Here is a 14,973-nt window from a genome sequence, read left to right as displayed (position 1 = left end):
GAGGACGAGGAAGAGGAAGAGGAAGGCAAAGACGAGGCATTCTTTCAAATGAAATACGGGCAACATTGGTGGACCATGTAATAAATCATGGCCTAACCATGGCTGAAGCTGGGCGTCGAGTCCAGCCAAATTTGAGCCGCTTTACAGTAGCCTCAGTTATCCGGGCTTTTAGAGAAGAGAATAGGTAAGTAACAACTTTATGGTTTTACTGTAGTATTCACAGAAATGTGCACTACAGTACGATGTTTGTCTTTACATTTATGTAGCAATATAGTGAAATGCGTATCCTATAATGTGTGTGTATATATACTTTTATCAGAATAGAAAGACGGCCAGCAAGAGGCGGCAGACACCAGAAATTCACACTTGAACAAGAGACCACCATAGTAAACATGGTTTTGGAAAACAATGCAATTACCCTGAGGGAAATCAGGGACAGAGTCCTGGAAGACAATGTTCATTTCACAAACATTGACCAGGTCAGCCTGTCCACAATCGACCGTGTTTTAAAACGTCACCAGCTGAGTATGAAGCAAGTTTATCGTGTTCCATTTGAGCGCAACTCTGACTATGTGAAGGAGCAACGTTGCCAATATGTGCAGGTGAGTACAGCACCCTTTCTGTACCCTTTTTGGACAGGTCACTGTTTACCTCAGTGTGTCTAGGTTGGCCTTTTTTCTAATATGGTCATTTTCCTTTTTTCCAGAGAGTGCTTGAACTAGATGCCAGTGCTGTTCCCTATGAATATATATTCATTGACGAGGCAGGGTTCAACCTGCATAAGATCAGGCGGCGGGGGAGGAACATCATTGGCAACCGTGCCATTGTCAATGTCCCTGTGTAAGGTCCTTGCCCTGTTGCCCTGTCTAGTGTCATGTTTATTTACCTGTTCCTCGTGTCTGTCTCTCATGTGACCCGGCCCCTCTGTGTTTCATTCCCAGTGTTTTTCCACTCACCTGTGTTCATTTGTAGCTCCGCCCCTTCGTCCCAGGTGTTTCATGTTTCCTGTGTGTGTGCACCTCTATTTAAGGTCCGTGTTCCATTTCCCCGGTGTCGATCCTTGTACGTTTTTACGTCTGTCAGTGTTCCATAATTTCCCCAGTTTCCTTAGTCCTGTTATCTGTAAATCCCTGTTTATTTTGTATCTGTTTTTGTTAATAAATCCCCTTTTGTTTGAAATTGCGTCCGCCTCCTCGTCCTCCCTGCACCCCGCACCCTGACAGAAGGATCGACCCCAAAAATGGACGCAGCAAACCGCTGGACCAGCTCCATGTTGGCGATTCGCCACGCTCCATGCGGGACCCCGGCGTTGGAATCCCCGAGGCCTAAAGGACGCCACAGGCCTCGGGGTAGACGTTCTAAGGGGTCCCGCCAGCCGAAGGAGGATCCCTTTTCCGGGGAAGAATTGCTTGGGGGGGCGCTGCGGGTGTGTGCGGGGAGCCTCGGGACTCGGCTCAGGTTGGGTGAAACCTACGAGTACCCGAGGCTCGTGGAGCGGAAGCCGTGGGACTTCATCGGTTGCGCTCCCAGCAGCTCCGAGGAGGAAGAGGAGCTCTACCCCGCACCAGCCCGTACTCCATTGCCGTTTCCCCCAGGGGCTGTACTCTACCCGCGCTCGGTGACTTTCGCGGCCGAGATGCCGCGCTCCGTGAAGCTCGCGGCTGAGGCTCCTCGCCCCGACGAGGACGGGGGTGGCATGGATGCAGGCTGTAAGGAGTCCTATTCCTGGGACTACTCCGATCTCCTCACACCTGCGTCCAGTGAAGAGGAGTTTGAGGACTGCCCTCCTGCACCAGCCCGCCAGCCGCTACTTCCTCCCGCGGTAGCTGCCGATCCGCGCCCTGTGTCTTTCGCGGTGGCAGCCGAACCGCAGCCCGTGATTCCCGCGGTAGCAGCAGAACCGCGCTCCGAGACCCCCTGCGCGGCGAGCCAGCCGCGGTCAAAGACTTTCCCCGCGCTCCTCACACCTGACTCTGCACGAGCGAGTAGGACTCCAGTCCGGGTTTTCGCTGCACCCGCGGCTTTAGGCTCCAGCATTGCTGCAGCGGACCTTTTCATGCCACGCCCCGTGTTGCACGCGCCTGTCTCCGAGACTTCAGCGGCAGCCACGCCGCTCTCCGAGACTTCAGCGGCGGCCGCGCCGCTCTCCGAGACTTCAGCGGCGGCCGCGCCGCTCTCCGAGACTGCAGCGGCGGCAGCGCCGCTCTCCGAGATTTCAGCGGCGGCCGCGCCGCTCTTCGAGACTTCAGCGGCGGCCGCCCCGCGCTCACAGACTGCAGCGGCGGCAGCGCCGCTCTCCGAGACTTCAGCGGCGGCCGCGCCGCTCTCCGAGACTTCAGCGGCGGCCGCGCCGCGCTCACAGACTGCAGCGGCGGCCGCGCCGCGCTCACAGACTGCAGCGGCGGCAGCGCCGCTCTCCGAGACTTCAGCGGCGGCCGCGCCGCGCTCACAGACTGCAGCGGCGGCAGCGCCGCTCTCCGAGATCTCAGCGGCGGCCGCGCCGTTCACCCAAGCACCAGCAGTCCCAGCTGCTCCAGCTCCAGCTCAAGCACCAGCAGTTCCAGCTGCTCCAGCTCAAGCACAAGCAGTTCCAGCTGCTCCGACTCCAGCTCAAACACCTGCAGCTCCCAGAACTATGTTTGGGCCCAGGCCCCGTATTTCCAGGTCTGCTCCAAGGCCTCCTGACTTTGCCCCCAGTCATGTGCCCAGGCTGTCCCCACAGACTTTTGCCAGTCCTGGGCACCCACCTATGTTTTTGGTCCCCCTGTCTCTCCCTGTCTTGGTCCCCGTATCTGTGTCAGTTCCAGTTCCTGTCCCCGGTGGTTTTTCTGTTCCCGTCCCAGTCACTGTATTTGTTTCTGTCCCCGTCACTGTTATGGTCCCTGTTCCCCTGTCCAGTTATGTCCAGACCCCTGTCCAGTCTACGTCTCTGTCCTCTGTCCAGTCTTTCGTCCAGTCTCCGTTTACATCCCCAGTTCAGTCCCAGTTTCAGTCTGTGTCCAATGTCATGCCCGAGTCTCCTGTCCTGTCCAGTGTCCAGTCCCCAGTACAGCCTTATGTCCAGTCTCTGTCACCTGTCCAGTCTCCGTCTCCCTTTGTGTCCCCTGTCCAGTCCCTGTTCCAGTGTCCGTCCCTGTCTCCTGTACGGTCTACTGTCCAGTTTCCGTTCCCTGCCCAGCCCCACGTCCAGTGTCCGTTCCCGGTCCTGCCCCCGTTTCATGTCCGGTCTCCGTCCTAGTTCTGTCTTGTCTTGTTCTTTGTTTTCCGCCCTCTCCTGACCTGCTCCTGGGGTTTCGTTTTTTTTCGCGCCCCGGGAGTTGCGCGTTAAGGGGGGGGTTATGTAAGGTCCTTGCCCTGTTGCCCTGTCTAGTGTCATGTTTATTTACCTGTTCCTCGTGTCTGTCTCTCATGTGACCCGGCCCCTCTGTGTTTCATTCCCAGTGTTTTTCCACTCACCTGTGTTCATTTGTAGCTCCGCCCCTTCGTCCCAGGTGTTTCATGTTTCCTGTGTGTGTGCACCTCTATTTAAGGTCCGTGTTCCATTTCCCCGGTGTCGATCCTTGTACGTTTTTACGTCTGTCAGTGTTCCATGTTTTCCCCAGTTTCCTTAGTCCTGTTATCTGTAAATCCCTGTTTATTTTGTATCTGTTTTTGTTAATAAATCCCCTTTTGTTTGAAATTGCGTCCGCCTCCTCGTCCTCCCTGCACCCCGCACCCTGACACCCTGGGCAGCGTGGTGGAAACATCACCATGTGTGCTGCCATTGGTCACCGTGGGGTTATACATCACCATGCACAACTTGGTCCTTATAACACTCCTCGTTTGGTATCATTTCTTGATGAACTCAAAAATCTCCTCAACCTCCCACAGGAAGAAGAACTAGAGCAGCCCTCCTACGTTGTCATCTGGGATAATGTACGTTTCCACCGGGCAGCTCTGGTCAATGACTGGTTCACTAACAATCCCCAATTTGTTGTGCTGCACCTTCCACCATATTCCCCATTTTTAAATCCAATAGAGGAATTCTTTTCTGCATGGAGGTGGAAAGTGTTTGAACGCAGACCCCACGAGCGTGTGGCGTTACTTCAGGCAATGGAAGAGGCATGTGATGACATCCACACAGCTGATTGCCAAGGATGGATTCGTCATGCAAGGCGTTTTTTTCCCCCGCTGTTTGGCTAGAGAGAATATTGCAGCTGAGGTAGATGAGGTCCTCTGGCCTGACCGAGAACAGAGGCGTGATGAATAGTAATCTGTTTCTTTGCATTTTGCAATAAATACATTTTTGTTACCTTTTTGTATGTGAACTGATTTTCCTCGTCATGTTTCTCATTGTACTTACATAGGTAAAAGTTACAGTTTTGGAACTGTAATTGCATACACATTGCATACAGTAAAAATGGCACATATACATATACACGAAGTACTGTAATGCTATATGGGGGAGTCCTACACAACACAAAATAAATATAAACAACAGAAAGCCAACATATTTCCATGGACTTGTGTGCATTTGAATTTGTAGAGTGGCCTCATGAAGTCAAAAACATAACCAAATACTTCTGATAAAAGTGCTTTGAATTTATCTTATCAGTGTTTATTTGATGCTCTGTCAGAGATAAGCATAAAATAGTTGTGTGTGTTGTTTTGGTGGAAGGAATCAGTTTTGCTGGAGATTTGTAGAGTTTTAACAAAGGAGTTAATAATTTTCAGTTTGTGTTTAGAGTTTTGAGAAACTGAGCCAAGTTTTTTAGAAATGCGTTTAAACATTTGAGAAAAACTGTAATGCATTGACTTTAGGCTTTGAGTGAATTAGACTGCTTGATTTTGTGAGTGAATGGTTCCCCCTACTGGAGAATCAATTAAATTAATGTCAATGTTCTCTCTATTGCTCAGAGTGATGAGTATTTGGATACTCTCCTATTGGATATACTTTGCACATTGAGTTCAGTTGGTATCATGGTACACTGACCAACCATAGGATTAAAACCACTTATAGGTGAATTAAATAAAAAAAAAAACATTAATTATATGATTAAATGGCATCTCTAAAGAGGTGAGACATACAGTATTACAGTTTTTCACAAATGTTTAAACGCATTTCTAAAAACTTGGCTCAGTTTCTCAAAACTCTAAACACAAACTGAAAATTATTAACTCCTTTGTTGAAACTCTACAAATCTCCAGCAAAACTGATTCCTTCCACCAAAACAACACACACAGCTATTTTATGCTTATCTCTTACAGAGCATCAAATAAACACTGACAAGATAAATTCAGAGCACTGTTATCAGAAGTATTTGGTTATGTTTTTGACTTCATGAGGCCGCTGTACAAATTCAAATGCATAAAAGTCAATGGAAATATGTTGTCTTTCTGTTGTTTTTATTTATTTGGTGTGGTGTAGGACCCCCATTTACAGTACTACACAAATATAAGCTATATGTACTGTATGTAAAATGTTGCAAAACTGTAATTTTCACCTATTTTCACAATGAGAAACATGATAAGGAAAATTCACATACAAAGAGGACACAAAACTGTATTTATTGCAAAATGCAAAGAAACAGATCACTGTTCTTCAGACCCCTGATATCGGTCAGGCAAGAAGACCTCATCTACATCAGCTGCAATATTCTCCCTCGACAAACAGCGGGGGGAAAACGCCTTGCATGGCAAATCCATCTTTGCGTGGATGGATCATCTGCGTGGATGTCATCACATGCCTCCCCCATTACATGAAGTAGAGCCACACGCTCGTGGGGTCTGCGTTTGTACACTTTCCACCTCCATGCAGAAAAGAATTCCTCTACTGGATTGAGAGATGGGGAATATGGTGGAAGGTGCAGCACAACAAACTGTGGATTTAGAGAACCAATCATTGACCAGAGCTGCCCAGTGGAAACTTACATTATCCCAGATGACAACGGAGGAGGGCTGTATCAGTCACGTGAGGCTTCTTTTATACTCTGACAAATGATTGAAACGTTCTGCTAATTAAGTTTATATAGCTGCAACTTGTGTGAGACTACTTGGTAATTAGAGTTTTGTATTTGGAGGCCAGTGATTCTTAGGTGAACAAGGTGTTCTAAATGATGAACTTTGTGTTTAGTGATTTGCAAAGCTGTGATTTAGAATGATATTTGAGTGAGAACATATAAAATTGTGTTTAGAGTTTAGCAGTTTGGAGTCACAATGTCGACACATGAGCTTCATGTTTTTGGATTTGTGTGCATAGTTCCACATTTTTTGTGTAAACATTTGGGAAAAACTGTAACACAATACAATACGTCACTGACTTCTTATGCAAAACTGTTACTGAAGCTCTTCTGTATAAATGTAGAGTAAAAGAGAGACAGTCTGGACTCTGATCTGAACAGTTTCACACACACATCATGTTCCTCAGCTCTTTACTGCTGCTGCTGATTGCAGAATGTGAGTGTGTATCTCTCTTAATAAGAAATCATATTAATACAATAACTGAACTAACCATATTTAATGTGCTTTATTAATGATTTCTCTGTGTCTGTGTTCAGGTGTTCACTCTCAGGTTGTTCTCACACAGTCTGAACAGTCAGTAGCAGTGGCTCCAGGAGGATCCCACAAACTCACCTGTAGCTGCAGTGGATTCAGTGTGGGGGGCACTAACATGTACTGGATCAGACAGGCTCCTGGTAAAGGACTGGAATGGATTATTTATTATTATTCTGACACAGATAAAAGCTCAGCCCAGGCAGTGCAGGGCAGATTCACAGCATCCAAGGACAGCTCCAACTTCTACCTGCACATGACTCAACTGAAGCCTGAAGATACTGCAGTGTATTACTGTGCTAGAGGCTCACTGTGGTGGAACTCATACAGACAGCTGTACAAAAACTAGAGGCTGGTGATCAACAGAGGGAGGGTGGAGTCTAGCAACATAAAACAGACAGCATCAGGCTGAACATGCTGTACTTTTACACTGGGTTGTTAAGTATATTGTCACTGAGAAATTTCAATTAGTAGTTAATGTTGTGCACATTAATGCAGAATAAATATTGTGTGTTCAAATGTTATACCTTCTTTGAAAGTGGTTTAAGTAATTATATAATATGATTAAGACAGCACATAAAACCCCCCAATTGACCCCATTGTGAGAGTGAACTGAACTTCTATAAATGTGTTACAAAAAGTAACTTTTTTTTAAAAGGATGCAAAAATCAATGAATTGATTTGTGCAAGAAACCCCTAAAACATCACACAGCTGAAAGAATTCTGCATGGAGGAGTGGGAAATTTTTCATAGTTGAGGTCAGAGAAATAAAGAAAATGTCTACTTGAAATTAATTCAGCTACTACAATAAAGGATGTCTATATTTCTGTTGATAACATTTTACTACTTTTGAAACTCAAATATCCATATGAATAAATATGTTTGTAAGATGTCCTATTTTTTTTTTTTTTTTTTTACTGACTGAAGCTCAAACTTGTAGAGTATAACTGTACGACTAGGTTGGTCAGATCAAGGTCAGATCATAATCATTAACTGCTCCAGAGATTATTTGGGATCGAACCAAAATTCATACATTTTTATACACTTTTAAAGTGGTTGTATACGAGAACTGTAACCTCGACTAAAGGTGCATCTTAAAAATTTTGATTATCATTAAAAAGTTCATTAATTTCAGTAATTCAATAAAAAAATGTGAAACGTACTGTATATATTATATAGATGTATTACACACAGAGTGATCTATTTTAACAGTGTGTGCAGTGTGCCAGATGCTGCTGAAAAATGAAATCTGCATCTGCATACTGACTTTGGACATGATAGAACACAGTGGATCAACACCAGCAGATGACATGTCTCTCCAAACCATCACTGATTGTAGAAACTTCACACTAGACCTCGAGCAGTTTGGGCTGTGTGTCTCTCCACTCTTCCTCCAGACTCAGTAAAATTTACTGATGATCAGTGATGGTTTGGAGAGTCATGTCATCCGCTTGTCTAAAGTCAGTGCAGTGTCGACCAGAAGATTTTACAGCACTTTATGTTTCCCTCTGCTTGACAACGTTTATGGAGATGTGGATTTCATTTTCCAGCAGTACTTGGCACACTGCCCACACTGTCAAAAGTATCAACTGGTCTTATATAATATTCTAATTTTCTGAGATACTGAGTTTTGGGTTGTATTTGGATGTAATCCATAATCATCATGTGTAATATATCTATATAATATATGAATGAAATCAACTTTTCAATTTTATTCTACATTTTTGAGACGTGTATATATATATATATATATATATATATATATATATATATATATATATATATATTATCCCACTGTCCCACAGCCTTATAAAGCTCAGGTGTCTTTTTAATCACGTCTGTCTGTCCTCTATGCAAAGTCACTCAGTCCTGCTCTCTGTATAAAAGGCAGATCTTTCCTTTCACTAAACTGGAGAACATCTCAGCATCTTCAACACTTCAACAAGTCCAGACACAACAGACAGCCATGTTCTACACACTTCTGCTAATGCTGACCACTGCAGCTTCCTGTGAGTGTGCTTACTGACATTGAAGACACCCATTTTTTGATAAACAACAGTAATTCTTTCTATTTTTACTAATTAATGTTTTTCTGTTCTGTTTTGTAGATGTTCAGTGTGAAATCTCTCTCACTCAGCCGAGTTCAGTGATGATAAAGCCAGGAGGATCTCTGAGCATCAGCTGTAAAGTATCTGGTTATTCAGTTACTGATAACAGCTACGCCACAGGTTGGATTCGACAGCCTGCAGGAAAAGCTCTGGAGTGGATAAATCACATCTGGGGGGGTGGGAGCATAACCCTGAAAAGCAAGTTCAGTATTTCTAAAGATTCCTCCAGCAGCTCCGTCACTTTACAAGCTCAGAACATGCAGCCTGAAGACACAGCTGTGTATTACTGTGTGAGGAGACCCCACAGTGCTGAAAACATACCCAAGACCCTTACAAAAACACCCACACCCACACACATGCAGTTCATATGCCAACACATGGAGATATATATATATATATATATATATATATATATATATATATATATATATATATATATATATATATATATACTGCCTTTATTTAGATTTATGTTACATTTTTACTGTATATCATATATAACAAATATATAATATAATAAATGCTAATTTATTATACATGTATTTTGTACAGTATTTTGCTTATTTACAGTAAAAAGGCAGGTAAAACTGATAATACTAGACTGGGGTTCTGCAATACTGCAGATTGTACACATATAGAAGCAAAACAATGAAGCAGAAGGAAATTAGTGAATCCATAAGCAAAGTACTTTATATGCAAAAATCCACAGATAATGCACAAAAAAAAAAAACGACTGGCAAAATCCAAATGCAAATCATTGTCATGTAACTGCAAAGAATAGAAAAGTAACCAAGTATATTACTTATATATTACTAAATATATTAAATACATACACATTTTCCTTTTAATTCCAAAAAATTGTGACTGTGGAATAAATGTTTTTGTGTAAAACTTTTGTCAAAAAAATTAACTCCATAGATTTTACTCTTACTTTTACTGTAAGTTTTTTTTTTTTTATTCAAGTGTTTGAACATGGTGCGAGTGGTGAAATAATACCTGACCCCTCTATGAAAATTGTGGCCTCTTACTCTGGATTACATTTTAAATTTATACTTAATACTCTTAATATAATAACAGGAAGGTTAATTACTTATCTATTAATTATCTCTTTATTGCCTACTGATATTTGACATCTCCTTATGATCTAATTCTCTTCACAATTACGTGTTCAATTGAAGATTAACATTTTCTATCTTTAATAACAGATGTTCACCCCCTCCCCCCTCCTAACCTAATTTAACCACTAGAGGGCAGTCTCACAGAATAGTTCATAGCTGCAATAAACAAAGACTATATATTCAGTACTGTGGAGCCTTTTAACATGTGTGTCTGTCCTTTATGCAAAGTGACTCAGTCCTGCTGTCTGTATAAAAGGAAGATCCTGTATTTTAACATCTCAGCATCTTCAACACTTTAATAGATTCCCACACACACAACAGACAGTCATGTTCTACACACTTCTGCTAATTCTGACCACAGCAGCTTCCTGTGAGTCTCTTTATGAAATCTACAATTAAAAAAATTAACAATAGTTATTTTTACTAATTTATCTTTTTTCTTCTTTTTTAACCAGATGTTCAGTGTGAAATCTCTCTCACTCAGCCGAGTTCAGTGATGATAAAACCAGGAGGATCTCTGAGCATCAGCTGTAAAGTATCTGGTTATTCAGTTACTGATAACAGCTACGCCACAGGTTGGATTCGACAGCCTGCAGGAAAAACTCTGGAGTGGATAAATTACATCTGGGGGGGTGGGGGCATAACCCAAAAAGATTCTCTGAAAAGCAAGTTCAGTATTTCTAAAGATTCCTCCAGCAGCTCCGTCACTTTACAAGGACAGAACATGCAGCCTGAAGACACAGCTGTGTATTACTGTGTTCGTAATAGGCACAGATGTACAAAACATAGGAGCAGAGTTGAACCACAGTCTCAGAAGCATGATGCTATATGGATTATTATCTGTATTGGGCAGTTCGTATAGACACTGTAATGTAGGGTTTTATTAATTTGTACTTTATTCCAGAATCCCTGAACAAAGACAGAAAACAGGTGAAGTTTAAATGTGTGACTATAATTGTTGAATTGATCTGCCTTCTTAACAAATATGAGTAATGTCTGAATAATTGCAATCTTGCTGGTAAGGATTCACTTTATTGTGTTTGCTCGGCAAAGAATATAGAGAAGGAAATAGGTACAATAAACTAGCTGTGTAACAGATCATTGAATCAGGCAACAGCAAAAGGCCATGCCCGTTACTATTCTTACCTTCCAAGATCAGAAAGCTGAGGCTGCAGTAGACACAGCCTAACTAAAACTAAGTTTAAGAGGCGCAAAGCGTTAACAGGTGTAAAATTTGACAAAACAAATTTTCGCTACACAATTACACAGCCTCCTCCAATGTGGTGTGATGATTTTTTATATATTCGGATCAGACACAAAGTGGTAATTTGGCAACAAATTCTATGAAACTATGGACCAAACCTGATTATTAAATATGGCATATTTAATATTAGAGATTAATAATGAAAGGTAAATCTGATTAGATAGTTGTTTGTGTTTATTGAGCAGAATGTGTTTTTTTTTTCTTCTTTGTTAAAAATATATTCTTCCCAATTTTCTCCCCAGTTTAACATAGCCAATATCCCGCACACTCACTAGTACCCCTCCCCCCACCCCAACCTGCAATGCTCTTGACATTATTGCTACAATAAATCACTAGTGAACATCACTAGGCAGATAACATGCTCGGTGAAAAGTGTCGGATCCCCAGCTCTGATAGATCAGCTAACAGATGCCTGTGCCAGCCAGCATCAGAATAAGAGTGATGAGGGGAGAGAGCACCATTCACCAGAAAGAGCATGAGCTTTTCTACAATGTGTTTATAGATTCTTAAGAATATATTAACTATTTATTAAAAAAGTTGTAGCTGTACCATAATCAAGGCATTTTGCTCTGTATAACTGGTTGCTTAATGTAATATCCATGTGGACTGTAAATCACCTATAAACCCTGCAGGGGGTGGGGCATGCAAATGAGATTTTTCCTTTATAAACACTTATAAAGACTTTTCTAGTAGCGCTGTTCTCACTGTGGTTTTACTTCAGAAGCAGCAGCCATGAATCCCAGAGTGCTGTGCTGTTTAATTTTCACATTAATGACTGTAATCAGTGAGTAGATTTATCTGTGAATCTATCTTTGATATCATTTATAGATTAATGTGAGATTGTTGTGTGTGGGTGTGTATCTGAAATGACTGAGTGAGTGTTATTATATTATGTAACAGGTTCTAGATGTCAGACACTGACTGAGTCAGAGCCAGCGCTCATTAAACCTGGAGGATCTCACACTCTCACCTGTACCTACTCTGGGATTTCTGATGGTAGTGCTCATATAGCCTGAATTAGACAGGCTGCTGGAAAAAGACTCGAATGGATTGCATACATTGCATTAGGGAGCGACAGAATGCTTTACTCTCAGTCAGTTCAGGGAAGATTCACCATCTCCAGAGATAACAGTAAGAAGCAGGCGTATCTGCAGATGAGCAGCCTGAAGACACTGCTGTTTATTATTGTGCTCGAAGACCACACTGATACAAGACCCTGCAGAGCTGTATAAAAACCCACCCTCACTGCAGTGTTCAGATCTAGTAAAATCCCAATATCAATCAACCTGATAACTACCTAGTGTAGAAGGAATTCCAAGACAAAACAAATAAAGATTATTAAAATGAAACAATAATATTGTGTATTCAGATCAACTATTTAATGCTGTGCTAATTAGTAACTGAGAGGCCTGGAAGAAATCCAGTTTGACACCACTGCTATTAAGGATTAACTAGACCTTAGAATATTGATGTATATTTATGTCTCTAGGAGGCAGTCTGTACTATAAATGAGGTTTATAGTTTACAGTTGTTGCAGGACTAAAGTGAGTGTTTAGTTTATCATGATCAAGCTTCAGATCTGCTTCACTGTTACGACCCTCTGGTGTGCAAAACCCTTTGTTTGTGTCTGCATGCTTTTGTGTGTTTGAATGTGTTTTATTTTGCAGTGAGGAGCCCGATCTGGAAAAGAGCTCCTCCTATTTCATGACCTGGAAAAACGTCCTCAGGCTCAGGCTGACCCAGCACATCCATTTCACATTCTGTCTGTCTGTCTGTCTGTTTGTTAGTTGTGTTACAGTTTCTCTTAAATTTTTGTCATTTGTATCATGTATGTTGATTTATGTAGTGGGATGTTCACTGATAAGAAACTAATGGAATGCATGAATTAATTAACTTCATACAATGCTCCCTGATCTGAGTTAAAGTAATGTGTAAGAATACAGTGGAAGTAAATCAGAAGGAGGGGGTGGAGCTAATAATAAGAATAATTCAGATTAAAAGCTTATGCAAATTTCCTGTCCTCTAGCAGCTTCTTATTGTCAGTCATCACTCAGTGTTTCTGATCTTCTGCTGGATAAACATCACTCTGCTGTCTGGAGAATGGAAGTGAAGATGTTCTGCAGTTTTATATTATTGTCTCTCGCTACAAGTACAATCCTGATTGGCTGATTTTCTACTGAATGTTTTCAATCTGAATTCACTCTTATGTTCTTCTGGTCATTCCTTCTTTTCCTCTCATGTTTAGGATGTTGGAGTCAAACTCTGATACAGTCTGAAGCAGTGATCATTACACCTGGAGGATCTCATACTCTCACCTGTACAGCGTCTGGTCTACACTTTGATGGCTACTGGATGGGCTGGATTAGACAGGCTGCTGGAAAAGGTTTAGAATGGGTGGAAACAATTTCAGGTCCAAGTGGCAGCACTAAACGCTACTCTCAGTCAGTTCAGGGAAGATTCACCATCTCCAGAGATAACAGTAAGGATCAGGTGTATCTGCAGATGAGCAGCCTGAAGACTGAAGACACAGCTGTGTATTACTGCGCCCGAGTGACACAGTGACAGAAGAATCTACAGAGCTGTACAAAAACCCCTCCAGTGTGGGTTGGGTTGGGTTGGGTAGTCGAGTTTAACGCCACATCAGCTCGTCGGCTATTTCGCGGCAGGAAAGGTACTGTCTAATCACAAGGTTCTACGATCTAAGCCATCGCAAGGCAGACAGACACAGACAGACACACAGACACATTCACTCACACACTCACACCTAAGGGGCAATTTCAATCAAGTTCCAATTAGCCTGAACGTGCTGTGGGAGGAAACCGGAGAACCCGGAGGAAACCCACGCAGACACGGGGAGAACATGCAAACTCCACACAGAAAGACCCGGGTCGCCCCAGCCGGGAATCGAACCCAGGCCGTCTTGCTGTGAGGCGGAAGTGCTACCCACCGCGCCACCGTGCCGCCCCCCATCCAGTGTGGAAAAACATATGAGTTTATATCTTCTGCATGAGGAAATTACATTTTATTACATACACCTACAAAATGATTAGTGTGCATTATTTAATTTATACTTTTTGTGGAGAAAAATAGCCCAATATTTTTTTACAAGTGTTTGATATTTAATAATAGAATCTAGTAATAAATCTACTCATACTCAGTATTGAGTACTGTCTATAAATATTCATATGGTTCTTATACAAAATTTTTAATTCATTAAAATATTTTTTTATGAAGTGGTTTGGTTTGAAGAGTCATTTTTAAGATAAGTTTTAAGATAATATAATTATGTTAACATAAACATCATATTTACTGGTAAAATATTTAAATTGTTAATTTTTTAATCAGTGTTGCTTTTCATTACTAATGATGAGTGCTGACGGATCAATGCAGACTAATAGTCATTCTAATAGAAAATCCATTACATTGTTTATAGTGTACAGAAAACAAATCATAAATGCGTCATACATTTAGAAATAGCTGCTGATATGAGTTTACGCCTGTAAGGCATTTCTAATTGTGTTGTCTGTTTTAAGGATATGGACCTGAATATAGTGATGCTGTAAGAACGATTAGCATGAGAAAAGACAAGAAAACTATAACTCAAAGTTACTATAACTCCATATCAGCAAAGGTTAAGATAAAGTAGAAAACTAACACACCACCAGCCTGCTCCTCAATAAAGAACTGGGTGAAAGGAGAATAATAATAAAGTATGCAGAGAAACAGATACAGAACTACAGTCTGTAACTAGATTGCAGTTCCTACAGAAACTGCGAGTGTGATTGCAGTGCTGGCTGGTATCTGCTATGGTGTTGCTAAGGTGTTGCTAAGTGGTTGCTAAGGTGTGGCTATGGTATCCGGGGTGGTTGCTAAGGTGTTGCTAAGTGGTTGCTAGGTGGTTGCTAAGGTGTTGCTAGGCGGTTGCTAAGGTGTTGCTATGGTATCTGGGGTG

General features: G+C 42.2%; 1 gene segment (V, D, J or C); it reads left to right on the top strand.

The window, feature by feature from the left end:
- Window positions 1-6,364: 6,364 nt before the first annotated feature.
- On the top strand, window positions 6,365-6,880 carry LOC125784500 (Ig heavy chain V region-like). The segment is given in 2 exon segments: window positions 6,365-6,435; window positions 6,537-6,880. Coding segments are annotated over 2 exon segments (384 nt in total).
- Window positions 6,881-14,973: the final 8,093 nt, after the last annotated feature.

The sequence above is a fragment of the Astyanax mexicanus genome, chromosome 19 (assembly GCF_023375975.1).
Source record: "Astyanax mexicanus isolate ESR-SI-001 chromosome 19, AstMex3_surface, whole genome shotgun sequence".
NCBI lineage: Eukaryota > Metazoa > Chordata > Actinopteri > Characiformes > Acestrorhamphidae > Astyanax > Astyanax mexicanus.
This window is presented reverse-complemented; position numbering and strand designations above follow the sequence as displayed.